The sequence below is a fragment of the Pristiophorus japonicus genome, chromosome 27 (assembly GCF_044704955.1).
Source record: "Pristiophorus japonicus isolate sPriJap1 chromosome 27, sPriJap1.hap1, whole genome shotgun sequence".
NCBI lineage: Eukaryota > Metazoa > Chordata > Chondrichthyes > Pristiophoridae > Pristiophorus > Pristiophorus japonicus.
In genome coordinates, this window is record NC_092003.1 from 689,795 (window position 1) to 714,540 (window position 24,746).

General features: G+C 56.7%; 1 protein-coding gene across 2 annotated transcripts; it reads right to left on the reverse strand.

Annotated features, from left to right (window-relative positions):
* Positions 1 to 1,007: 1,007 nt before the first annotated feature.
* Positions 1,008 to 16,496, reverse strand: otub1b (OTU deubiquitinase, ubiquitin aldehyde binding 1b). Of its 2 annotated transcripts, none has more exons than XM_070868313.1 (7): positions 16,410 to 16,482; positions 6,954 to 6,988; positions 6,364 to 6,462; positions 4,171 to 4,289; positions 3,602 to 3,686; positions 2,535 to 2,729; positions 1,008 to 1,548 (listed from the first exon to the last, which is right to left on the reverse strand). In XM_070868313.1, exons 1-7 carry the CDS (start codon positions 16,450 to 16,452, stop codon positions 1,351 to 1,353), a joined length of 774 nt encoding a protein of 257 aa, XP_070724414.1. In that variant the 5' UTR covers positions 16,453 to 16,482; the 3' UTR covers positions 1,008 to 1,350. The 2 variants fall into 2 exon arrangements, with proteins under 2 accessions (XP_070724414.1, XP_070724413.1); XM_070868312.1 differs by having other exon boundaries at positions 1,017 to 1,548; positions 6,954 to 7,015; positions 16,410 to 16,496.
* Between the last annotated feature and the right edge of the window lie 8,250 nt (positions 16,497 to 24,746).

The following is a 24,746-nucleotide window of genomic DNA, read 5'->3' on the forward strand; positions in this document are numbered from 1 at the left end:
GGGGGGGCGAGGGTTCAGTGAGGGGGGGGCGAGGGTTCAGTGAGGGGGGGGCGAGGGTTCAGTGAGGGGGGGGCGAGGGTTCAGTGAGGGGGGGGCGAGGGTTCAGTGAGGGGGGGGCGAGGGTTCAGTGAGGGGGGGGCGAGGGTTCAGTGAGGGGGGGGCGAGGGTTCAGTGAGGGGGGGGCGAGGGTTCAGTGAGGGGGGGCGAGGGTTCAGTGAGGGGGGGGCGAGGGTTCAGTGAGGGGGGGCGAGGGTTCAGTGAGGGGGGGCGAGGGTTCAGTGAGGGGGGGCGAGGGTTCAGTGAGGGGGGGCGAGGGTTCAGTGAGGGGGGGCGAGGGTTCAGTGAGGGGGGGCGAGGGTTCAGTGAGGGGGGGCGAGGGTTCAGTGAGGGGGGGCGAGGGTTCAGTGAGGGGGGGCGAGGGTTCAGTGAGGGGGGGCGAGGGTTCAGTGAGGGGGGGGCGAGGGTTCAGTGAGGGGGGGGCGAGGGTTCAGTGAGGGGGGGCGAGGGTTCAGTGAGGGGGGGGCGAGGGTTCAGTGAGGGGGGGGCGAGGGTTCAGTGAGGGGGGGGCGAGGGTTCAGTGAGGGGGGGCGAGGGTTCAGTGAGGGGGGGGGCGAGGGTTCAGTGAGGGGGGGGCGAGGGTTCAGTGAGGGGGGGGCGAGGGTTCAGTGAGGGGGGGCGAGGGTTCAGTGAGGGGGGGCGAGGGTTCAGTGAGGGGGGCGAGGGTTCAGTGAGGGGGGGCGAGGGTTCAGTGAGGGGGGGCGAGGGTTCAGTGAGGGGGGCGAGGGTTCAGTGAGGGGGGGGCGAGGGTTCAGTGAGGGGGGGGCGAGGGTTCAGTGAGGGGGGGCGAGGGTTCAGTGAGGGGGGGCGAGGGTTCAGTGAGGGGGGCGAGGGTTCAGTAAGGGGGGGCGAGGGTTCAGTGAGGGGGGGCGAGGGTTCAGGGAGGGGGGCGAGGGTTCAGCGAGGGGGGGCGAGGGTTCAGCGAGGGGGGCGAGGGTTCAGTGAGGGGGGGCGAGGGTTCAGTGAGGGGGGCGAGGGTTCAGTGAGGGGGGGCGAGGGTTCGGTGAGGGGGGGCGAGGGTTCAGTGAGGGGGGGCGAGGGTTCAGTAAGGGGGGGCGAGGGTTCAGTGAGGGGGGGCGAGGGTTCAGTGAGGGGGGCGAGGGTTCAGTGAGGGGGGGCGAGGGTTCGGTGAGGGGGGGCGAGGGTTCCGTGAGGGGGGGCGAGGGTTCAGTGAGCGGTTCCCTTTAATAAGATGCCGGCCCATGTAACAAAGGTTGACCATCATATACAATCACCTAACTCTGTACAATAACTTGTATTTGTCTTTTTTTCTGTTCGCTACGATCTGTATACCTATTTATAGAGAATGTCGTAATGTCCCGGCCTGTACAACAGGAAGACCCTGGGCTCTGAGCCCTCGGGGAAGATGTGCTGGTTGGTGGCGCTGCCCTCTCCGCGGTCCATATACTCCACGCGGATCGAGGTGTCAAGGGCCTGGGCTAGTGCGATGATGTGAATGTGGTCGCTCTCCTTGGCCATGGGCTCCACCTCCTAGAGACAGGGACAAAGTGTCATCAACAAACTCGAACAATCCCCTTCCTTCTCCCCCCACCTCTCCGGAACTTGTGCTGGGGTTCGGGCCCCGGGGACACTTCCCACCATCTGCTCCGGTCCAGGACGAGTGCAGTATCGGAAGGGCTGTCCCTCGAGAGAGGGGGGGGCAATGTTCCCTGCACCGCTCTGCAGGCCCCACGCAGCCTGGGACCGACCAAAACCCCGGAACTGTGACTGAGCCCTCCCCGCCCCCTCCCCCCCAAAAAAAGAGAGAACATTGAACATAAGAATTCGGAGCAGGAGTCGGCCATTCGGCCCCTCGAGCCTGCTCCGCCATCCAATGAGATCACGGCTGATCTTCGACCTCAACTCCACTTTCCCGCCCGATCCCCATATCCCTTGATTCCCCAAAATCTCTCGATCTCAGCCTTGAATATACTCACAGACTGAGCCTCCACAGCCCTCTGGGGCAGAGAATTCCAAAGATTCACCCCCCTCTGAGTGAAGAAATTCCTCCTCATCTCAGTCCTAAATGGCCGAGCCCTTATCCTGAGACTGTGAGCCCTGGTTCTAGACTCCCCAGCCCCGGGGGGAAACACCCTCCCTGCATCTACCCTGTCAAGCCCTGTAAGTATTGTGTGTGTTTCAATGGGATCCCCTCTCATTCTTCTAAACTCCAGAGAATATCGGCCCAGTCTGCTCAATCTCTCCTCACAGGACAATCCCCCCCATCCCAGGAATCAGTCTGGTGAACCTTCGCTGCACTCCCTCTATGGCAAGTATATCCTTCCTTAGGTAAGGAGACCGACACTGTGCACAATACTCCAGGTGTGGTCTCACCAGGGCCCTGTATAACTGCACGCAGTACTCCAGGTGTGGCCTCACCAATACCCTGTATAACTGTATAAGCCTACATATCTGGATATAAGGAGAGAGAGAGACTCTGAGGGGAGGGAGGGGTTATTGTAGCGACTAAACCTCACCTGTTGGCAGAACTCCTTCACTGTGCGGCCTCCCTCAATGAAATGCTCGAAGAACGCAGACTCGCGCTGCAGGTAACCGGAGGTGAGCAGCCTCAGGTACACCACCAGGTAGTCAGACGTGCTCTGGTCATTGAATGCTGTCAGCAGGTTGGCCAGGGAGCCCTGCTTCTCCACCAGCTCAATCACATCCATAAACTGCAAACCAACAGCAAAACTGGCCGTGAGAATAAACCGGGTGTGATCTAACAGGATACATCACTCCCTGCCGTCACTTAACGCTGGCTGATTTGCAGGCACTTTCCGACCCGCAAAACCACCCCTCAGCAAATTTAATGCACTGCCCGGAGTCTGTTAACCATTACACATAAAGCAATATAGCTTCACCACAGTAGAATATTACTTGGCCGGGGCCCAGGGGCAGTACGGGCCCAGCCCACACTGCGGTATGTGTGCACTCGGTCCGTGCAGCAGAGCAGGTCTCCAGTCGTCCTGGTTAACCCTTGCCCCTGGACCAAGGCCTCGCTCTGCCAAGCCCGTGTGGTGGCTGGTGTGCAACGGTCACCCCACGTTAAATAATCCACCCACAGGCACCTTCCACCCCCTCGATTGGAGTTCAGGACTGGAACATCGCTGAACTCTTGTGGAAGCAAGTCATCCTCGTTGGAGGGATTGGCTTAAGATGGGAACAGGAGGAGGCCATTCAGCCCCTCGCATCTGTCCCACTATTTAATTCGATCATGGCTGATCTGTATCTCAACTCCATTTCCCTTGCCCAACAAAAATCTATCCTTCGCAGTCTTAATATAGGTACAATTGACCCAAAACTGGGAGAGAGTTGGGGGAAGGGGGGGAGGAAAGGGGGAGGGAGGGGGAATGGGTGGGGGGGTATTGGGGAACAGCTTTTGCCTCTCTCTGCTTTGCTCAACCAGCAGCGGCACCGAGTGAAGCTGGGATGGTCTCATTCTCCTCTCCTCCCCCCCCCCCCAGTAACCGGGGCAATTCGGCCCCCAGTGAGCCCCGAGCCAGTTGCAGCGGTGGTGACAGGCGTGGGGCCCCAGGCCTCTCACCGTGTTGTGGAAATCCTCGATCGTGAATTCGGTGAAGCCCTGGCTCACCAGCACCTCTTTGCTTTGGCAGGCGATGGCTTTAAATCTGAAAAGCAATTGGGGAAAAAAAAAACGGTTAAGTATTTAATTAAAGAAACAGAGTCATTCTCAGCAGCTCCCACTTAATGGGTAAACACACTGCCCGATCCTCATGGGAGTGAGCAGGAGTGCTTGCTATTCGGCCATGAGTGTATCACAGTTAACACACACACACACACACACACAGGACACTGGAGATTGGTCAGGAGCAGAGCGCTGGCAGATCCAGACCCCCCCCCCCCCTCCCCCCACCGCCATGCTCAGTGCGGCCTGGGGATTAATCAAACAGACGGGGCCATTAATGGGAAGCCCGCGAGCAGCGAGAACTGCACTCAATCCCCCACACCCAGCAGGGTCACAATCCCAGCTCCGAGCTGCGCGAGTCTGGGTAGGGTGGGGGAGGGGCTGGAGCGATCAGAGCACGACGGGCTGCCACTGGGGGAGGGGGGGGGGGGGTGGGGTGATGGGCTGCCGCTATGGGGGGCTCGTACTTTTGTAACTCTTTGCTGTCTTCGAGGAGTGCCTCGAGATGAGCGAAGCCAAACGCTCGGTAGAAACAGTTGCCGTCGGGTCTGGTCTTCCGGATACAGCAATACCGGTTGTGCAAATCCTGGTGAAAGAAGGACACAGACGTTACAAGGAGCCCCAGTGGGTTTTATTTCTACCTTCCTCACAGAGCGGTTAGAAACTCACAGAGCAGGGACACCCCCGGGTCCTGTGGTCCTGCTCCCGAGCTGATTTGCGCAGTACAGCCGGGACTGCGCCAATCTCCACAGCACTGAGACAGGGAGGGGGAGATTCAGACATGGTCCACCCTCCTGGTCACTCCCGACAGGATACTGTATCACCATGATGCCCTTCCCAGTCAAATTTCTCACTGCCTGCCTAGGCCTAGAAGACAGAGAATGGCCACGTTGGTTTTGGAGAGTCTGGGACCAGCCAGGCAGTGGGAAATTCGACCAAGAGCATGCCACTGTGGTGGGATCATAACCTGGGTCACAGCCATAGGGCAGCGAGCTGCAGTACCACTCATCACCACAGCACACCCCAAGGTGCTGCGTGGTGCGACACTGCTCTCTGGTGGCATCAATCAGCTATAGCAGGCCCAGGTTGTAACATCAGAAGTCACTTGTTCAGGAGCACATACAGCGTCAAATCTCATCGAGAACAGTGAACACACTTCACTGTCAGCTTGGCTTCAGTGGAGTCCAAAAGTTGTGTGGTCGAGCCCCACTCCAGAGACTTGAGCCCACAATCCAGACTGACACTCCCGTGTGGTACTGAGGGAGCGCCACACTGTCAGAGGGGCAGTACTGAGGGAGTGCTGCACTGTCGGAGGGGCGGTACTGAGGGAGCGCCGCACTGTCAGAGGGGCAGTACTGAGGGAGCGCCGAACTGTCGGAGGGGCGGTACTGAGGGAGCGCCGCACTGCCGGAGGGGCAGTACTGAGGGAGTGCCGCACTGTCGGATGGGGAAGTACTGAGGGAGTGCCGCACTGTCGGAGGGGCAGTACTGAGGGAGTGCTGCACTGTCGGAGGGGCGGTACTGAGGGAGCGCCGCACTGTCAGAGGGGCAGTACTGAGGGAGCGCCGCACTGTCGGAGGGGCGGTACTGAGGGAGCGCCGCACTGTCGGAGGGGCAGTACTGAGGGAGTGCCGCACTGTCGGAGGGGCAGTACTGAGGGAGTGCTGCACTGTCGGAGGGTCAGTACTGAGGGAGCGGTGCACTGTCGGAGGGGCGGTACTGAGGGAGCGCCGCACTGTCGGAGGGGCGGTACTGAGGGAGCGCCGCACTGTCGGAGGGGCAGTACTGAGGGAGCGCCGCACTGTCGGAGGGGCAGTACTGAGGGAGCGCTGCACTGTCGGAGGGGCAGTACTGAGGGAGCGCTGCACTGTCGGAGGGGCAGTACTGAGGGAGTGGTGCACTGTCGGAGGGGCAGTACTGAAGGAGCGGTGCACTGTCGGAGGGGCAGTACTGAGGGAGCGCCGCACTGTCGTAGGGGCAGTACTGAGGGAGTGGTGCACTGTCGGAGGGGCAGTACTGAAGGAGCGGTGCACTGTCGGAGGGGCGGTACTGAGGGAGCGCCGCACTGTCGGAGGGGCAGTACTGAGGGAGCAGTGCACTGTCGGAAATGCCGCCTTTAGGAGGTGCCATTAAGCTGGAGCCCCATCTCCACGTTGAGGCAGGTGTTAAAGCTCCGACAGCACATTTTGAAGAGCAGCTGGGAGTTCCTCTTGGTGCCCCGGGCAAAGTTCCTCCCTCAAACATCCACCAAAACAGATTCAGTGGGCACTCGTTTCATGGCTGTTTGCAGGACTTTGCACGAAATGGCTTCCACACTGTCCATGTAACAGCTTCTGTCCTGGTGTTCAGTGTGTGCGAGGTGTCTGAAAACAGCGGGGAACAGCCGCAAGCTGTATCTGGGGGGCAGCACTCTGGCCCAACTGCACAGTTTGTGGGCTCAAGCCCCACACAGCCCGTGAGCGGAGCCCAGAACCTCGAAAGACTGGGGTGGCATCCAACGGGAGCAGGTCTCCTCTCCCAACCCACACGGCATCTAGCCGGTAGGGAGTCACGAGTAAGGTCTGCCCACGGACCTCAGCAACTGGGTGATGGAAATAACTCCCCGCTAAGCCCCCCCCCCCCCCCCCCCACTGACCCGCCCTCACAGTGACCGGACTCACCTTGACCTTTAACTGATAGACCTGGTCATCCTCGGCATACTCCTTGTACAGCACCGACAGGTCTAACTTGTCCGACACCAGCGGGTTTGTTGTGGCAATCTGAGGGAGACAGGGAGACAATCCGTCACTCAGGGAATCCCAAACCCCTCCCGCACTGTCAGAGGGGCAGTACTGAGGGAGTGCCGCACTGTCGGAGGGGCAGTACTGAGGGAGTGCCGCACTGTCGGAGGGGCGGTACTGAGGGAGTGCCGCACTGTCGGAGGGGCGGTACTGAGGGAGTGCCGCACTGTCGGAGGGGCGGTACTGAGGGAGTGCTGAGGTGGGGGGGGGGGGGGGGGGGGGGAAGCGGGGTGAGCAGGGTGGAGGGAAAAGGGGGAAAGGGAGGCGGGGGAGGGGGGGGCTGGGTGGTGAGGCCGGGGACTCTCCCCCCATCCGGGAAACCCCCTTGCCCTCCCCCACCCCCCAGGACACCTCACGATGACCCCCCCGCCCCGAGGACCGCCGGTCAGGCACACTGCTGGGGCAGCACCGGCCGGGGTCAGTGGGCTGCGCGGACACTACGATGGACATCACTCAGACTCATCGCTCACCTCCTGTTGGATCCGGTCCTGTTGAGCCATGATAGCTTCATCATAAGCCAGAAAGTTAATCGCTGCAGGAAGAGAGGGCAGAATATTAATACAAGACAACCCCCCCACCCCCCCCCCCCACCCGCCCCCCCACCCTGCCCCACACCTCCCCCCCGCCCCCTGAGACGGGGGAATCCCACACTTAGCTGGCTCTCTATTCAGCCTCGCTGCTCACTAAGTGCCTGCGTAGGATCGGGAGCAGCCGCAAGGGTGGCTTCACGGAGACCACAACGCGTTACTCCAACAGCCCACACACAGGTATCGGGAACAAACAACTTGTATTTATACAGCGCCTTTAATGCAGTAAAACGTACCAGGAGCGATTATCAGACAGAAATTTGATGCTGAGCCACATTAGAGTGTTGATTGAAGTCTGACATTGAAGGTGACAGGCACGCACTGCATCAGAACAATGGAACAGGGGGAGGCCATTCAGCCCCTCGAGCCTGTTACATTAGGAACAGGAGGAGGCCGTTCAGCCCCTCGAGCCTGTTACATTAGGAACAGGAGGAGGCCGTTCAGCCCCTCGAGCCTGTTACATTAGGAATAGGAGGAGGCCATTCAGCCCCTCGAGCCTATTACACAGGAACAGGAGGAGGCCATTCAGCCCCTCGAGCCTGTTACACAGGAACAGGAGGAGGCCATTCAGCCCCTCGAGCCTGTTACACAGGAACAGGAGGAGGCCATTCAGCCCCTCGAGCCTGTTACATTAGGAACAGGAGGAGGCCATTCAGCCCTTCGAGCCTGTTACATTAGGAACAGGAGGAAGCTGATCAGCCCCTCGAGCCTATCCCATTGTTCAATTACATCATGACTGATCTGTATCTTAGCTCCGTTTACCAGCCTGGGTCCATAACCCTTACCAAACAAAAAAATCTCCATCTCAGCTTGGAAAATTTTAATCATCTTAAACACCGGTCAAATACACGGTGTCCGCAGTCCCCTGGGACCCGCAGACCGGTGGCTCTGTGACCAGAGCTCATGTCAAGCCTGCTCCTCTTCATAAAACTGACACTGACTCAGCTAAACAGCTGGGCTCACTCTGCTCTCCAATTCCTCCCTGTCACTCCCAACACTGATCGCAGCACCCACCGGCCCTTCAAACACAGGCCGTAAGAACGGAGATAGGAGCAGGAGTCGGCCATTCGGCCCCTCGAGCCCGCTCCGCCATCCATCATCATCACGGGCAGTCCCTCGGAATCGAGGAAGACTTGCTTCCTCTCTTAACATGAGTCCTCAGGTGGCTGAACAGTCCAATACGGGACCCACAGTCCCTGTCACAGGTGGGACAGACAGTGGTTGAGGGAAGGGGAGGGTGGGACTGGTTTGCCGCACGCTCCTTCCGCTGCCTGCGCTTGGTTTCTGCACGCTCTCGGCGACGAGACTCGAGGTGCTCAGCGCCCTCCCGGATGCACTTCTTCCACTTAGGGCGGTCTATGGTCAGGGACTCCCAGGTGTCAGTGGGGATGTTGCACTTCAATGGCTGATCTGATCTTGGCCTCAACCCCACTTCCGTGCCCGATCCCCATAACCCTTGATTCCCTTAATACACTCACAGACTGAGCCTCCACCGCCCTCTGGGGCAGAGAATTCCAAAGATTCACCCCCCTCTGAGTGAAGAAATTCCTCCTCATCTCAGTCTTAAATAGCCGACCCCTTATCCTGAGACTGTGACCCCTGGTTCTATACTCCCCAGCCCCGGGGGGGAAACACCCTTCCTGCATCTACCCTGTCGAGCCCCGTTTGTGCAAACACATACAATCCCACAGTGCGGCTGTTCCAGAACATGCCAGTGGGACAGTATGGCGGAGAGGGAATCGTGCTTCCAGCAATGTCCCAGCCTGTGCACGAGTGCTCATGCTCTCACTCACCTTGGCCAGCCTGCTGACAGTTTTAAACATTGTCCAGCACAAAGTGGCCAATAGCGGCCCTCTAACAGAGTGCCCAGAATTAGTGAGGGATGCTGGCATTATTAAAACACTCTCTTTACATGCAGCACTTTCATACCATGAGTATTATATAGCGTTGTAATTTAGATGGGGGGAGGGGTCCGTGATTACTAATCGATTTGAAAACGGGTCCTTTAACCAAACGATATATCCTCCCCAAGGGGTGGGGCCCAGGGCTGAACGCAGTCACTCCAGCCTGGGTCTGACCTGAGCTTTATATAAACTTACTGCCCTTGACCCAGTAAGAGTCAGCGCCCAGAGTTAAGGTGCCATGTACCGCAGTACCGCATCAAGTTGAGTGTCTGCGGGCTGATCAACTGCAGAATGCATCACACCGGCATCCAATCTAGTCCTCCCCAGACTCACACTGCAGCAGCAGTCACTGAGGGTTGACCCCAGGCTGGGGATCGCTCACCATACACCCCCCTCCCACCCCCAGCGGGGTAAAGGGGCAAACCTGGGCTGCTCGAGGGTCTGTGGAGCTAACTGATACAAAGGCAAAACACTGCGGACACTGGAAACACTCAGTGGGTCAGGCAACATCCGTGGAGAGAGATAAACAGTTAACGCTTCAGGTAGGTGACCCTTCATCAGGGCTGGAAAAACCTCGAGATGTGACCGACCGGTTTGCAGCGAGTGCAGAGACAGAGAAGGGGGGGGGGGGGGCGGAAGAGAACAAATGGGAAAGTCTGGGATAGGGTGGGAGGTAGGAGAGATTAAACGACAGAAGGGAGGCAATAGGAGATGGTAACGGGGCAAATAAAGAGAAGGTGGATCGAGAACCTCTCCTTCGCCCACCTTCGGTTCCTTTACTTCCAGCCTATCACAGACCTTTCCCTCCCCTGCCTCTTCACTTGCTGCAACATCTCCAACTGGTTCCAGTTCTGACGGAAGGCCAGCGACCCGAAATGTTAACTCCGACCCTCTCTCCACAGACACTGGCCGACCCGCTGAGCATTTCCGGCATTTTCTCTTTTTATTTCCTCGCCAACTAAACTCAGCGTAGCCTGGAAGGAGCCAATGCCACCTCTCCTTGGGACTAGCTTGCCGGCCCAAAGCAGGCCCTGTCCGGTGGGATGCAGGTGTGCAGAGAGCAGTTCAGCAGATGGAGACAGAGTGGAGACTTGCTTGTCTCGAGTTTCAGGGCTCACTCATGTGGAGAACTATCAAGTGAAGAAAATTCATCACAATGAGCGGGCTCGTGAATCAGCTCGAGAACATGCCTGCAGCCTGCCTTATCCTGACAGCTTGCAGCTCTGTGTGCATCGGTTGGTTCAGCCTCGGAGTTAGAAGCTGCTGGGATCTATCCCCCAACTCCAGGACTAGCAAGGTGACGGGGGGGTATTTAAAAAAACGAGGGGACGTTAAAAGATCTCCCGTCAGCAGCGAGAAAGAGAGGGGAATAGGAAGAGGCCAGTCAGCCCCTCGAGCCAGTTCCAGCATTCAATCAGATCGCGGCCGACCGGTCTCTCAACTCCATCTACCCGCATTGGTTCCATTACCCTTAACACCTAACAAATATCTCTCCATCTCAGTTTTGATTAAGGCAGCGACTTGAAGTGTCTACTGTACATGGTCCATGACTCAAATCCCCTGGGAGGACAGACGCACCAACATTAGCGTCCTCGACCAGGCCAACATCCCCAGCATCGAAGCACTGACCACACTCGACCAGCTCCGCTGGGCAGGGCCACATTGTCCGCATGACAGACACGAGACTCCCAAAGCAAGCGCTCTACTCGGAACTCCTTCATGGCAAGCGAGCCCAAAGTGGGCAGAGGAAACGTTACAGGGACACCCTCCCTGATAAAGTGCAACATCCCCACCGACACCTGGGAGTCCCTGGCCAAAGACCGCCCTAAGTGGAGGAAGTGCATCCGGGAGGGCGCTGAGCACCTCGAGTCTCGTCGCCGAGAGCGTGCAGAAAGCAAGCGCAGGCAGCGGAAGGAGCGTGTGGCAAACCAGTCCCACCCTCCCCTTCCCTCAACCACTGTCTGTCCCACCTGTGACAGGGACTGTGGTTCCCGTATTGGACTGTTCAGCCACCTGAGGACTCATGTTAAGAGTGGAAGCAAGTCTTCCTCGATTGCGAGGGACTGCCTGTGATGATGATGATTATTAAGGCACTATGCGGAAAGGAACGGTGAGCTCTCCCAGGTGACCACCGAAACAGGTGAAGCAGTCACTCACCGGGCTCGGTTTGTGGGACAAACACGGTGGAAAAATGGCTGCAGTGTTTGCCCATGTAACAGGCATTGCGTCCTGGAAGGAGTTCATTGTGTGAAGGCATTGCACTGCATTGTCTGGGAGCTTGAAGCACACCTGGCCAAACCAATCGTTCTCCTTCTTCTCTCATCCCGCCCCCACAATCCTCTTCAGACACTTGTACCTCGTTCAACAGACCCCATTCCTCACACCTGACCCCATCAGCCAGCATCGCAACCCCACACAGCGTCTATACACTGCAGCGCGTACAGCGATCAGGAGCAGGACCCCTGGCTGATTCTCCCTCCCCCGAAGAAATGAACGGAATTACCGACAACCACAGATGATTAATTCTCCTCATTTCCCATCTCCATCTCATAGAATCATAAAACAGTTATAGCACAGGAGACCGCCATTCGGCCCATTGAACCCGTGCTGACTCTCAGCTGGTCCCACTCCACCGCCCTTTCCCCGGAGCCCTGCAATATTTTCCCCTTCAGGGGCTTATCCAATTCCCTTTTGAAAGCCACGATTGAGTCTGCCTCCACCACCCTCTCAGGCAGCGCATTCCAGATCCTAACCACTCGCTGCGTAAAAAAGTTTTTCCTCGTGTCGCCTTTGGTTCTTCTGCCAATCGCCTTAAATCTGTGTCCTCTGGTTCCTGACCCTTCCACCAATGGGAACAGTTTCTCTCGATCTACTCTGTCCAGACCCCTCATGATTTTGAACACCTCGATCAAATCTCCTCTCAACCTTCTCTGCTTCGAGGAGAACTACTCCTGCTGGATTCACGTTAAGCTCCATGAGCAGCTTTCCCCGACATCCCAGTCAGTTCAATATATTCCATCCCTCGTCTTTACTCTGCAATTTATTCAGCTCTCCTCCTCACTCTGTCTCCGCTGACAGGAGGAGGCCATTAAGTCCCTCGAGCCTGCTCTGCCATTCTATTAGATCAGAGCTGAGTATAGAAACAGGAGGATGGAGCAGATGGATGCGTGGCTGGAGAGTTGGTGCAGGAGGAAGGGCTTCAGATTCCTGGGGCAGGTGGGACCTGTACAGGATGGACAGGCTGCACCTCACTACAGCCGGTACCAAAATCCTCGCGGGGAGGTTTGAGAGTGCTGTTGGGGAGGGTTTAAACTATTGGAGCGTGGGCAGGTGCCGCAGGAGAGGCAAGGTCGGGGCGAAGGAGCGGCGAGAGATTGTAGAGGGACGTGATCGGGGCCCAGGAGAGGTGAGGGCCCTGGGGCAGCACGGGCCCAGCCCACACTGCGATATGTGTGTGCACTAGGTCAGTGCAACAGAGCAGGTCTCCAGTCGTCCTGGTTAATCCTTGCCACTGGACCAAGACCTAGCTCTGGTGGCTGGTGTGCAACGGTCACCCCACGTTAAAAAAATCCACACACAGGTATCTTCCACCCTTCAGGATGTAGTTCGGGGACCTGAAATTTTAAGTCCTTCGTTGAAACACCTGTGAACTTCTTGACGTGGATTCAAGGGACTGCCTATGATGATGATGAAACAAAGTTGGCAGGGGAACGGGCACCAGGATGTAGCATTAGAAAGGAGAAACAAAGGGCACAAAGGATTGGGAGAGACGGATAGCATTAAAGCAAGAAATAGTCAGGTATTAGGTGGTGTCAGACTAAGCGAGAACACAGGACGGTCTCGGACAGGTTTACAACGTATGTATGTGAACGCACGATGCATAGTAAACAAGGTTGGTGAGCTGCAGGCACAAATAGCCACATGGGAATCTGATGTTGTGGCAATAACAGAGAAGGGCAGGACTGGGTATTAAATATTCCTAGATATAGGGTGTTCTGGAAAGATAGAAGGTGGTGTGACAGTATTGGAGAGAGAGGATGTCCTGGAGGGGTCAAGGACAGAATCTATACGGCTAGAGTTTACACTACTTGTTGTATTCTACAGGTCACCAAAAAGTGGGAACGATATGGAGGAACAAATTTACAGAGAAACTAGAGAGAGGTGCGAGAACTATCGAGTAGTGATAATGGGGGACTTCAACTATCCGAATATAAACTGGAATAGTGATAGTGTAAAGGGCAGAGAGGGGGGAGAATTTCTCAAATGTGTTCAGAACTTTCTGGATCAGAATGTTTCCGGCCCGATGAGGGGGGAGGCATTGCTGGATCTGGTTCAGGGGAATGAGGGGCAGTAGGTGAACATTTAGGGAACAGTGATCATAGTATCATAAGGTTTAGACTAGCTATGGAAAAGGACAGGGAGCAATCCCGAGTAAAAACACTTAATTGGAGGACAGCAAATTTCAGTGGGACGAGAATGGATCTGGCCCGGGTAAATTGGCACCAAAGACTTTTTGGCAAATGAAAGTGAAACAAGGAGCTGCCTTTAAATAGGAAATAGTTTGGGTAATAGTCGAGGTACAGTCCCACCTGGGGGAAAGGCAGAGGTCCCTGGATGACGAAAGAGATAGCGAGTAAGATGAAGCAGAAAAAGAGCGGGTATGACAGATGTCAGGTCGAGAATACATCTGAGAATCAGGCTGAATATAGAAAGTTCAGAGGGGAATATAGAAAATGAAAATCAGAGGGGCAAAGAGAGGGTATGAGAATAGAACGGCAGCCAACATAAAAGGGAATCTAAAAGTCTTCTATAGGCACATAAATAGTAAACGGGCAGGAAGGGAGGAGTGGGGCCCATGAGGGACCAATAAGGAGACCTACACACAAAGGGAGGGCATGGCGGAGGGACTAAATGAGTATTCTGCATCTGTCTTCACCAAGGAATAAGATGCTGCCATAGACACAGTGAAGGAGGTAAAGGAGATACTGGATGGGATAAGAATTGATAAAGAGGAGGTACTAGAAAAGCTGGCTGTATTTAAAGTAGATAAGTCACCAGGACCGGGTGGGGTGCATACTGGGTTGCTGAGGGAAGTGAAGGAAGAGTTGTGGAGGTACTGGCCATAATCTTCCAATCCTCCTTAGATACAGGCCGGTGCCACAGGACTGGAGAATTGCAAATGTTACACTCTTGTTCAAAAAGGGTGTAAAGATAAAGCCAGTAACTACAGGCCGGTCAGTTTAACCTCGGTGGTCGGGAAGCTTTTAGAAACAATAATCAGGGACAAAATTGTCACTTGGACAAATGTGAATTAATTAAGGAAAGTCAGCACGGATTTGTTAAAGGCAAATCGGGTTTAACCAACTTGATTGAGTTTTTTGATGAGGGTAATGCGACTGACGTGGTGGACATAGATTTCGAAAAGGCGTTTGACAAAGTGCCACATAATCGGCTTGCAGCAAAGTTGAAGCCCATGGAATAAAAGGGACAGTGGGATATGGGATTGGCTCAGTGACAGGACACAGAGAGTAGTGGGGAACGGTTGTTTGTCGGGCCCGAGGAAGGTATACAGTGGTGTTCCCCAGGGGTCAGTACTGGGACCACGGCTTTGTATTAATGACTTGTGTGTACGGGGCACAATTTCAAAATCTGCAGATGACACAAGTTGGAAGTATAGTGAACAGTGAGGAGCAGAGGGTGGACCCCAAGCTCTGGAACTCCCTGAACCTCTCCACCTCCCCACCCTCGCTCCTTAAAACCCAGCTCTTGGACCAGCTCTGGGTCACCAGCCATCATTTCTCTCCCTCCCACTTTTGACATTTCCAATTGACCCCAGCCTCGCCAGTGTTTGGGGGAGGGTTCCCGATTCCCACCACCCTGACCTTAGGGTCCTGCCCCTGGTTCTGGACTGACCCACCACAGGGGGGACAGGGGACTGACCCACCACAGGGGGGACAGGGGACTGACCCACCACAGGGGGGACAGGGGACTGACCCACCACAGGGGGGACAGGGGACTGACCCACCACAGGGGGGACAGGGGACTGACCCACCACAGGGGGGACAGGGGACTGACCCACCACAGGGGGACAGGGGACTGACCCACCACAGGGGGACAGGGGACTGACCCAACACAGGGGGGACAGGGGACTGACCACCACAGGGGACAGGGGACTGACCCAACACAGGGGGGGCAGGGGACTGACCCACCACAGGGGACAGGGGACTGACCACCACAGGGGGACAGGGGACTGACGCACCACAGGGGGACAGGGGACTGACCCACCACAGGGGACAGGGGACTGACCACCACAGGGGACAGACCCACCACAGGGGACAGGGGACTGACCCACCACAGGGGGACAGGGGACTGACCCACCACAGGGGACAGGGGACTGACCACCACAGGGGACTGATCCACCACAGGGGGACAGGGGACTGACCACCACAGGGGACAGGGGACTGACCACCACTGGGGGACAGGAGACTGACCACCACAGGGGACAGGGGACTGACCACCACAGGGGGACAGGGGACTGACCACCACAGGGGACAGGGGACTGACCACCACAGGGGACAGGGGACTGACCACCACAGGGGGACAGGGGACTGACCACCACAGGGGGACAGGGGACTGACCACCACAGGGGACTGACCCACCACAGGGGGACAGGGGACTGACCACCACAGGGGACTGACCCACCACAGGGGGACAGGGGACTGACCACCACAGGGGACTGACCACCACAGGGGGACAGGGGACTGACCCACCACAGGGGGACAGGGGACTGACCACCACAGGGGGACAGGGGACTGACCACCACAGGGGGGGACAGGGGACTGACCCACCACAGGGGGGACTGACCACCACAGGGGACTGACCCACCACAGGGGGACAGGGGACTGACCACCACAGGGGACAGGGGACTGACCACCACAGGGGACTGACCCACCACAGGGGACTGACCACCACAGGGGACAGGGGACTGACCACCACAGGGGACTGACCCACCACAGGGGACAGGGGACTGACCACCACAGGGGGGACTGACCCACCACAGGGGACAGGGGACTGACCACCACAGGGGACAGGGGACTGACCACCACAGGGGGACAGGGGACTGACCCACCACAGGGGACTGACCACCACAGGGGGGGGGGGGGGGGGGGCAGTCTCTCCCTCCCTTCCCTCAATCACCCCGACACAGCAGCCCCTGAATTGCGGAACTTGTGGGACACAGGCCCGGGCTGTGCCGCCTGCCCCGGCCCCGGCCTCGGCCTCTCCTGCCCCAGACCCCCGGCCCAGGCCTCGACCTTCCTCCCCTCCTCCCGCAGGCCCAGCCCCGAGCTCCAGCCTCTCTACCTCCCGCTAGGCCCCGAGCCCCGGTCTCTCCCCCTCCCACTAGGCCCAGGCCCCAATCCCCGGGCCCCGGTACCTTCCACATCCAGCAGCGCCGGCTCCTGGTGCTCGGCCGCCATCTTGCACCCGCGCGGGGGTTGCTGGGAACCCGTCGCCCCTTCCGACCCGCCCCGCCCCCTGAACTCTGAACCCTGCCCAGCCATTGGGGGCAGTCGGCCATGGGGGGCATCGCCGGGTTCCCAGTCCCGACCATGGGAACATCGCCGGGTTCCCAATCCCAGCCATGGGAACATCGCCGTGTTCCCAATCCCGACCATGGGAACATCGCCGGGTTCCCAATCCCAGCCATGGGAACATCGCCGTGTTCCCAATCCCAGCCATGGGGAATGTCGCCGGGTTCCCAATCCCGACCATGGGAACATCGCCGGATTCCCAATCCCAGCCATGGGAACATCGCCGTGTTCCCAATCCCGACCATGGGAACATCGCCGGATTCCCAATCCCAGCCATGGGAACATCGCCGGGTTCCCAATCCCGACCATGGGGGGCATCGCCGTGTTCCCAATCCCGGCCATGGGAACATCGCCGGGTTCCCAATCCCGACCATGGGGGGCATCGCCGTGTTCCCAATCCCAGTCATGGGAACATCGCCGGGTTCCCAATCCCAGCCATGGGAACATCGCCGGGTTCCCAATCCCAGCCATGGGAACATCGCCGGGTTCCCAATCCCAGTCATGGGGAATGTCGCCAGGTTCCCAATACCGACCATGGGGAACATCGCCGGGTTCCCAATCCCAGCCATGGGGAACATCGCCGGGTTCCCAATCCCGACCATGGGGAACATCGCCGGGTTCCCAATCCCAGCCATGGGGAACATCGCCGGGTTCCCAATCCCAGCCATGGGGAACATCGCCGGGTTCCCAATCCCAGCCATGGGGAATGTCGCCGGGTTCCCAATCCCAGTCATGGGGAATGTCGCCGGGTTCCCAATCCCAGTCATGGGGAATGTCGCCAGGTTCCCAATCCCAGTCATGGGGAATGTCGCCGGGTTCCCAATCCCAGTCATGGGGAATGTCGCCGGGTTCCCAATCCCGACCATGGGAACATCGCCGGGTTCCCAATCCCAGTCATGGGGAATGTCGCCAGGTTCCCAATCCCGACCATGGGGGGCACCGCCGTGTTCCCAATCCCAGCCATGGGAACATCGCCGGGTTCCCAATCCCAGTCATGGGGAATGTCGCCAGGTTCCCAATCCCGACCATGGGGGGCACCGCCAGGTTCCCAATCCCGGCCATGGGAACATCGCCGTGTTCCCAATCCCGGCCATGGGAACATCGCCGGGTTCCCAATCCCAGCCATGGGGGGCACCGCCAGGTTCCCAATCCCGACCATGGGGGGCACCGCCAGGTTCCCAATCCCGGCCATGGGAACATCGCCGTGTTCCCAATCCCAGCCATGGGGAACATCGGTGGGTTCCCAATCCCGGCCATGGGAGCAGTCGGCCATGGGGAACATCTAGATAGGAATAGTGCAATCAAGCAGATGCAACATGGATTCATGAAGGGGAAATCATGTTTAACTAATTTACTGGAATTCTTTGAGGATATAACGAGCATGGTGGATAGAGGTGTACCGATGGATGTGGTGTATTTAGATTTCCAAAAGGCATTCGATAAGGTGCCACACAAAAGGTTACTGCAGAAGATAAAGTTACGCGGAGTCAGGGGAAATGTATTAACATGGATAGAGAATTGGCTGGCTAACAGAAAGCAGAGAGTCGGGATAAATGGGTCCTGTTCGGGCTGCAAATCGGTGGTTAGTGGTGTGCCACAGGGATCGGTGCTGGGACCACAACTGTTTACAATATACATAGATGACCTGGAAGAGGGGACAGAGTGTAGTGCAGCATAATTTGCAGATGACACAAAGATTAGTGGGAAAGCGGGTTGTGTAGAGGACACAGAGAGGCTGCAGGGAGATTTGGATAGGTTAAGCGAATGGGCTAAGGTTTGGCAGATGGAATACAATGTCGGAAAGTGTGAGGTCATCCACCTTGGGAAAAAAAAACAGTAAAAGGGAATATTATTTGAATGGGGAGAAATTACAACATGCTGCGGTGCAGAGGGACCTGGGGGTCCTTGTGCATGAAACTCTTTTGGGAGCAAACAAAAAACATTAAACCGTGCCCCCCCCCCGATCTGGGGGTCCTTGAAACTCTTTTGAGTTTACCTGCAAAAACATAAACATTAAAACCATGCCACCCGACCTGGGTGACACTCCAGACATTTTCAAGGCCCCCTTTTTTTTAATTTTTTTTTTTTTTGGTTTTTTTGGGGCGCTAAAATCAAATTTTTCCAGTGCCCCCTATAAAAGGGGAGGGGGACACTAAAAGCACCGGCAATGAAAACAAATTAAACTTTAAAACGTAAAATCAAATTAAAATTTGGTTGCCGGGCGTGATGATGCACTCCAGTCCCTCCGGTGCCCACCTCTCGCGGAAGGCCGCGAGCGTACCGGTGGACACCGCGTGCTCCATCTCCAAGGACACCCTGGACCGGATGTAAGAGCGGAAGAGAGGCAGGCAGTCAGGTTGAACGACCCCCTCGACCGCCCGCTGCCTGGACCGGCTGATGGCATGGGGTCCTTGAAACTCTTTTGAGTTTACCTGCGAAAACATAAAACATTAAAACCATGCCACCCGACCTGGGTGACACTCCAGACATTTACAAGGCCCTTTTTTTTCCCCCCTTTTTTTTGTTTTTTTTTGTGTTTTTCTTTTTTTGGTCTTTTTTTTTTGGGCACTAAAATCACAATTTTTCCCCCAGTGCCCCCTATAAAAGGGAAGGGGGACACTAAAAGCACCGGCAATTAAAACAAATTAAACTTAAAAACGTAAAATCAAATTAAAATTTGGTTGCCGGGCGTGATGATGCACTCCAGTCCCTCCGGTGCCCACCTCTCGCGGAAGGCCGCGAGCGTACCGGTGGACACCGCGTGCTCCATCTCCAAGGACACCCTGGACCGGATGTAAGAGCGGAAGAGAGGCAGGCAGTCAGGTTGAACGACCCCCTCGACCGCCCGCTGCCTGGACCGGCTGATGGCACCCTTGGCCGTGCCCAGGAGCAGTCCTACGAGGAGGCCCTCGGACCTACCCGCTCCCCTCCGCACAGGGTGCCCAAAGATCAGGAGAGTGGGACTGAAGTGCAGCCAGAATTTCAGGAGCAGCCCCTTCAAATAATGGAACAGGGGCTGCAACCTTGTGCACTCAATAAAAACATGGAACACGGACTCCTCCAGACCACAGAAATTGCAGGCGGCCTGGGAGTCCGTGAACCGGCTTAAAAATTTGTTGCACGGCACTGCTCCGTGCACCACCCTCCAGGCCAAGTCCCCGATGGGGTCCTTGAATCCCATAAAGTTAGTTTGCAGGAAGGCGAATGAAATGTTGGCCTTCATTGCGAGAGGGATGGAGTACAAAAGCAGGGAGGTCCTGCTGCAACTGTACAGGGTATTGGTGAGGCCGCACCTGGAGTACTGCGTGCAGTTTTGGTCACCTTACTTAAGGAAGGATATACTGGCTTTGGAGCGGGTACAGAGACGATTCACTAGGCTGATTCCGGAGATGAGGGGGTTACCTTATGATGATAGATTGAGTAGACTGGGTCTTTACTCATTGGAGTTCAGAAGGATGAGGGGTGATCTTATAGAAACATTTAAAATAATGAAAGGGATAGACAAGATAGAGGCAGAGAGGTTGTTTCCACTGGTCGGGGAGACTAGAACTAGGGGGCACAGCCTCAAAATACGGGGGAGCCAATTTAAAACCGAGTTGAGAAGGAATTTCTTCTCCCAGAGGGTTGTGAATCTGTGGAATTCTCTGCCCAAGGAAGCAGTTGAGGCTAGCTCATTGAATGTGTTCAAATCACAGATAGATAGATTTTTAACCAATAAGGGAATTAAGGGTTACGGGGAGCGGGCGGGTAAGTGGAGCTGAGTCCACGGCCAGATCAGCCATGATCTTGTTGAATGGCGGAGCAGGCTGGAGGGGCTAGATGGCCGACTCCTGTTCCTAATTCTTATGTTCTTATGTAACATCGCTGGGTTCCCATTGTCGGCCATGGGGGGCAGTCGGCCATGGGGAACATCGCTGGGTTCCCAATCCTGGCCATGAGGGGCATCGCCGGATTCCCAATCCCAGCCATGGGGGGCAGTTGGTCATGGGGGGCATCGCTGGGTTCCCAATCCTGGCCATGGGGGGCATCGCCAGGTTCATAATCCCGACCATGGTGCACATCGCCGGGTTCCTAATCCCGACCATGGGGGGCATCACTGGGTTCCCAATCCCGGCCATGGGGAACATCGCTGGGTTCCCAATCCCGGCCATGGGGGGGGGGGAGTGCATCGCTGGGTTCCCAATCCCGGCCATGGGGAACATCGCCGGGTTCCTAATCCCGACCATGGGGGGCATCGCCAGGTTCATAATCCCGACCATGGTGCACATCGCCGGGTTCCTAATCCCGACCATGGGGAACATCGCTGGATTCACAATCCCGGCCATGGGGGGGGGAGTGCATCGCCGGGTTCCCAATCCCGGCCATGGGGAACATCGCTGGGTTCCCAATCCCAGCCATGTGGTGCAGTCGGCCGTGGGGGGCATCGCTGGGTTCCCAATCCCGGCCATGGTGCACATCGCCGGGTTCCTAATCCCGACCATGGGGGGGGAGTGCATCGCCGGGTTCCCAATCCCGGCCATGGGGAACATCGCTGGGTTCCCAATCCCGGCCATGGGGGGGGAGTGCATCGCCGGGTTCCCAATCCCGGCCATGGGGGGGGAGTGCATCGCCGGGTTCCCAATCCCGGCCATGGGGGGGGAGTGCATCGCCGGGTTCCCAATCCCGGCCATGGGGAACATCGCTGGGTTCCCAATCCCGGCCATGGGGAACATCACCGGGTTCCTAATCCTGGCATTGGGGAACATCGCTGGGTTCCCAATCCCGGCCGTGGGGAACATCGCTGGGTTCCCAATCCCGGTCATGGGGAACATCGCTGGGTTCCCAATCCCGGCCATGAGGGGCATCACCGGGTTCCCAATCCCGGCCGTGGGGAACATCGCTGGGTTCCCAATCCCGGCCATGGGGAACTTTGCTGGGTTGCCAATCCCGGCCGTGAGGAACATCACCGGGTTCCCAATCCCGGCCGTGGGGAACATCGCTGGGTTGCCAATCCCGGCCGTGGGGAACATCGCTGGGTTCCCAATCCCGGCCGTGGGGAACATCGCTGGGTTGCCAATCCCGGCCGTGGGGAACATCGTTGGGTTCCCAATCCCGGCCATGAGGGGCATCGCTGGGTTCCCAATCCCGGCCATGGGGAACATCGCCGGGTTCCCAGTCCCAGCCACGGGGAGCTTGGCCGGTTCCCAGGAGTCTCTCCCCTTCTCCCCCGCGTTCCTGGGGAGTGGGCATCACTGGTGAGGCCGGCATTTATTGCCCATTCCCTAATCGCCCCGGACATGATGGCGAGCCGCCCTCTCGAACCGCGGCATTCCGGGTGGTGCCAATAACTCCCACAGTGCTGACTGTGTCGCAGCGGCTTGGTACCGACTGCCTCGCTGGGCCATGTCACATTGCCGTGGTCTGGAGTCACATATCAGCCAGACTGGGCAAGGGAGGCAGATTTCCCTTCCTCATCATCACAGGCAGTCCCTCGGAATCGAGGAAGACTTGCTTCCACTCTTAGAATGAGTCGTTAGGTGGCTGAACAGCCCAATACGAGAGCCACAGTCCCTGTCACAGGTGGGACAGACAGTAGTTGAGGGAAGGGGAGGGTGGGACAGACAGTGGTTGAGGGAAGGGGAGGGTGGGACTGGTTTGCCGCACGCTCCTTCCGCTGCCTGCGCTTGGTTTCTGCACGCTCTCGGCGACGAGACTTGAGGTGCTCAGCGCCCTCCCGGATGCACTTCCTCCACTTAGGGCGGACTGGTCTTTGGCCAGGGACTCCCAGGTGTCGGTGGGGATGCCGCACTTTATCAGGGAGGCTTTGAGGGTGTCCTTGAAATGTTTCCTCTGCTCACCTTGGGCTCATTTGCCATGAAACATAGAAACATAGAAAATAGGTGCAGGTGCAGGAGCAGGCCATTCGCCCTTCGAGCCTGCCCCATCATTCAATAAGATCATGGCTCATCATTCACCTCAGTACCCCTCTCCTGCTTTCTCTCTATACCCCTTGATTCCTTTAACTCCCTTTTGCATGTATCTAACTAACTGGCATCAACAACTCTCTGCGGCAGGGAATTCCACAGATTCACAACTCTCTGAGTGAAGTTTCTCCTCATCTTGGTTCTAAATGGCTTCCCCCTTATCCTTAGACTGTGACCCCTGGTTCTGGACTTCCCCAAATTTGTGAACATTTTTCCTGCATCTAACCTGTCCAAGATAATGTGAAGGAGTTCCCGAGTAGAGCGCTTGCTCTAAAAGGACATCAGTGGACCAGATGGATTTTTATGACAATCTGGTAGTTCCATGGTCTGACCTGGTCTCCGAGAACCAGTAGGTCCAGGATGCCACGGCAGATGAGGGTGAGTTCGAGGAGGATGATGAAAAAGCCGCTTAACGTGACCCCTTTCCCCCCCCCCCCCCAACTCCCTATTGTAACCCTCCCAAATCTTTCTCCCAACCTCCTCGCCCATTATAACGCTCCTAACGCTTCCCCCATCCTCCCCACCCACTGTAACGCTCCTAACTCTTCCCCCATCCTCTTCACCCATTGTAACCTCCAAATCTTTCTCCCATCCTCCTCGCCCATTGAAGGATCAGCCATGATCTTATTGAATGGTGGTGCAGGCTCAAAGGGCCAAATGGCCTACTCCTGCACCTATTTTCTATATCACCATTACTGATGCTAGCTTTTTATTACAGATTTATTTAATTAACTGAATTTAAATTCCCCAGCTTTCAGGGTGGGATTGGAACTTACATCTCCAGATCACGAGTCCAGACCTCTGGATTACTAGAGGTAACACCACCACTTCCGCTTCCTCCCACCCCCTCCATCGGAGTCATCCAGTTCCTGGTGTTGAGGGTCTGGTGTCCACTGATTCTTCCAGTCCAGTCTTGGGCCCGAGCGGAGAGAGGCGGGGGTTTTGGAAGGTGGCTGGCTGCGTCCCTGCTTTTCCCATGGGGTGTCTTCACCTCTGACCCCACAACACAGTGGCCACCTCCATTCCCAGTTCATCACCTTAAACACAGGCACGTCACAGGGACGAGGAGCCAGGGAGAGATCAACAGTTGACCAAAAACCTGACCGAAGAGATGTATTTTGGAGAATGCTCTTGAAGGAGAGGGGTGGGGTAATGGAGAAACTCCGCAAGGGAGGTGCAGAGATTTGGATTCAAATGACTGCCAGGGATGAGGCAAGGAGAGGGAGGGAGGGATGGGAACATGGCTGGATCTAGAGATAGAGAAACAGGGTAAGATTGTGGAGATTGGGCACGACAAGACCAGAGAGGGGTTTAAAGACCAGCAAGAAGATGTTAATCCTGAGGGATTGGGAGCTAGTGTAGGCCAGCAAGGACAAGCAGTGGTAAAGTGGGACAGGGTCCAGGCAGCTAAGCTTTGCGCCAATTGGAGATTATGCAGAATGGAGGATTGGAGTGTTGGAGAAGGTGCGTGTGGATGGTGAGGAGGTTACAGCCGAGGATTTGAGCAGCGGAGGAGCTGAGGCAGAGAGGAGTAATGCTGCAGAGGTGGAAGTGGACAGTCTAAGATATGGAGTCTGCTCCGGCCTAAGCTGAACCTCTGTCTCTGCACTGTCAGATGGCTGGTCCGAAACCCAGTCTCGGATGAGTATTAACTCACCAGCTCAACAAGGGAAAAACATAGTCTTCAGCCCCCAAACCCTCGGCACAGATTTCACCCTTTAAGCCTCAGTCGGGAGCACACTCGTCTCTGAATCAAGAGGTCGTTGGTTCAGAGATTTGAGCACATAATCCAAGCAGACACTCCTAGTGCAGTACTGTGGCCGTTGAATATCCCCAGGAAAGGCCTGTGGGGGGGGAGAAAAGAGAAAACAGGGAGGGATGAAGAGGGGATGTTTTCCATCACTGTCCAAATTTCCTTGGCAACAAAAGGTGAAGCGTCGCGATATACATCAGGGTCATTACCCTGGGGATGGAGCAAAGACTGAATGCAATTCAGAGAATGAGACACTGCTCTGCTTTGCACATCCCCAATTATTCATTAAAAATCTCTGGTTGTACTTGACACTGAATGAGTCCATGATAGGGGAGCGTGCTCGTGGGCCGCGGGAGAGCACCCAAGGGTGGATAGAGTCTGAGGCGAGTGTGTACATGGGCTGTGGAGTGCTGGTCCTCATGGCCCCCCCAACCACTCCAGAAACATACAAACTGCAGTCAACC

Bases quoted from the DNA above. Each gene is read 5' to 3' on its own strand.
- otub1b (XM_070868312.1), bottom strand. From the start codon at position 16,452: ATGGCGGCCGAGCACCAGGAGCCGGCGCTGCTGGATGTGGAAG. The intron at 6,463-6,953 runs GTGAGCGATGAG...TGTCTCCCTCAG, and splicing joins AGGACCGGATCCAACAGGAG to ATTGCCACAACAAACCCGCT. The intron at 2,730-3,601 runs GTGAGAGGCCTG...GTTGGTTTGCAG, and splicing joins TCGAGGATTTCCACAACACG to TTTATGGATGTGATTGAGCT.